Source organism: Chenopodium album, chromosome 11, assembly GCF_948465745.1.
Source record: "Chenopodium album chromosome 11, dcCheAlbu1.1, whole genome shotgun sequence".
NCBI classification, from domain to species: Eukaryota; Viridiplantae; Streptophyta; class Magnoliopsida; order Caryophyllales; family Amaranthaceae; genus Chenopodium; species Chenopodium album.
The window spans coordinates 34372911-34375213 of NC_137844.1; the positions used below are offsets into that span (position 1 = coordinate 34372911).

Sequence of the window (2303 nt, forward strand, 5' to 3'; positions counted from 1 at the left end):
ATACTGCTTGCGGTCATTGGTGCTAGCTTGTACATTGCAGCAAGATCAGCACGCCTACTAGGGCATCAGGGACTCTGTTGCTGGATCCCGTTCTATAAGTGAATTCCACATTAAAGTCGGCTAAGGTCTCTTGCCACCGAGCTTGTTTCCCCGTCAATTTGGGTTGGGTGAGAAAGTGACTCGCCGCGGTGTTATCTGTGCGGACGGTGAACTTTGATCCCAACAAGTAGTGTCTCCATCCTCTTAGACAATGCACAATGGCTAATAACTCCTTTTCCTGTGCCGCATACCTTCTCTCAGTATTATTCAACTTCCTGCTTTCGAATGCAATGGGGTGCCGTGCTTGGAGGAGTACTCCTCCTAGAGCAAAATCTGAAGCATCCGTCTCGACCACAAATGGTTTGGTGATGTCTGGAAGGGCAAGGACCGGCTCCTTCACCATTGCCGCCTTCAGCTTCTGGAAAGCTTCCTTCTGTGGCCTGAACCATTCCCAACGACTTTCTTTCTTCAGTAAGTCGGTGAGAGGACTTGCGATCTCCGAGTACCCCTTTATAAATCTTCGATAGTAGTTCGCCAATCCCAGAAAGGATCGCAATTTGGAGGGGTTCTTCGGATCTTGCCAATTGTGAACAGCACATATCTTCTTTGGGTCCATCCTCAATCGACCCTTCCCCATAAAGTGACCAAGAAATCCGACTTCTTCCTGCGCAAAGGCACACTTTTCTTGTTTCACGAACAGGTGATGTTCTCTCAATTTCTCGAAGACCATTCTTAGGTGCTCGAGATGCTCTTCAAAAGTCTTGCTGTAGACAACAATGTCATCAAGGTATACGACCACAAATTTGTCTAAGTATTCGCGGAATACTTGGTTCATCAGAGTGCAGAAAGTAGCGGGTGCATTTGTCAATTCGAAGGGAATGACTAACCATTAGAATGCCCTGTACCTCGTCACACAAGCAGTTTTTGGTTCATCTCCTTCGGCAATGCGAACTTGATGGTAGCCAGACTTCAAGTCTAGCTTTGTGAAATACACTGCATCCCCTAACTGGTCGAACAGATCTGCCACCAAAGGAATGGGGTAGTGATTGTGCACCATAACCTTATTTAGTGCTCGATAGTCAATGCACAATTGTAGACGCCCATCTTGTTTCTTCTAAAAGAGTACGGGTGCCCCGTAAGGAGCCTTTGATGGGCGGATGAAGCCTGCATCTAGTAAATCTTCCAATTGTCTTTGGAGTTTGGCCAATTCCGGGGGAGCCATGCGATAGGGGTTTCGTGCTGGGGGTTTCACCCCTGGCACCAACTCAGTCTCATGGTCCATCGTTCTTCTAGGTGGGAGAACTTTTGGTAGATCTTCCGGAAGGAGATCCTTGAATTCTGTTAGTAACTCGGCAAGGGCGGGAGGAAGGTCTCCACTTACTTCATCTTCCTTGATAGAAAGGGTTGCGAGGAACATGGGTTTGTTCCTTTTCAACCCCTTCTCCAATTGCATTGCTGAAAGGTGGGGGCCCTTTAGCCCTTTTCCCGAATCGCAGGTTATGAGGAGACATGGTTGCTGCCCAGACACTAATATAGATCTGAGGTGCGGCATCGGAACAACCTTACTAGACTGTAAGAAGTCCATGCCGAGCACCAAGCCGAAGTCATCCATTGGCGCTACGGTAAAGTCCACCTGTTCGCTCCAATCCCCTAACTTCATTATCACATTCTTGGCGACGTCATGGATCAGTTTGGCAGCTGAATTCACCGCTTTCATTCTACCTCCTTCTCGTAGGAGCTTATAGGAGCTTCAAGCGTACTCTTTTTGCCTCCTTTTTTGAAATGAAATTGTGGGTAGCACCTGTGTCCACCATTGCCCGAACTTCCCTTCCGTTTACCAACACATTCACATACATCAACTCAGTGTTCTTGGATTGGCCCTCAGAGGCCTCTCTCTCCATAGCACACATCATATGAATGACACCCAGTCTTGAAGGTTCTCCATCCCCAGGTTCTATCTCATCGGCTTCTTCAACCTCGGCGGCTTCTACTGACATGGAGGATAGTTTCTTTTGGAGATTGTCAATTTCTCCTTTGTACCGACACTAAAACCACTTGTGCGGCCCTCGACAAAGGATACACGTTAATGGCCTTGCTGCCGACGATGAACTAGGGGTGCTTCCTCTACTAGAGAAGGAGGAAGCTCCACTTTTCCGAGAGTCTTCTCCCCCACTCTTGTTGTATTTATTGTTCGAGTTGTTGGAGCTTACTAGAGAACCATATCCCGAGTTTCTTGGAGGGTTTGGTATTGGTCCACTATTCTC

General features: G+C 47.8%; 1 protein-coding gene across 1 annotated transcript; it reads right to left on the reverse strand.

The window, feature by feature from the left end:
- Window positions 1-1153: 1153 nt before the first annotated feature.
- LOC145566534 (uncharacterized) lies at window positions 1154-1756 on the reverse strand. The gene has a single exon (XM_081625923.1). It carries the CDS (start codon window positions 1754-1756, stop codon window positions 1154-1156), a length of 603 nt encoding a protein of 200 aa, XP_081482049.1.
- Window positions 1757-2303: the final 547 nt, after the last annotated feature.

What these genes read in the sequence shown, in the direction of transcription:
- LOC145566534 (XM_081625923.1), bottom strand. Translation starts at nt 1,756, where the DNA reads ATGAAAGCGGTGAATTCAGCTGCCAAACTGATCCATGACGTCGCCAAG.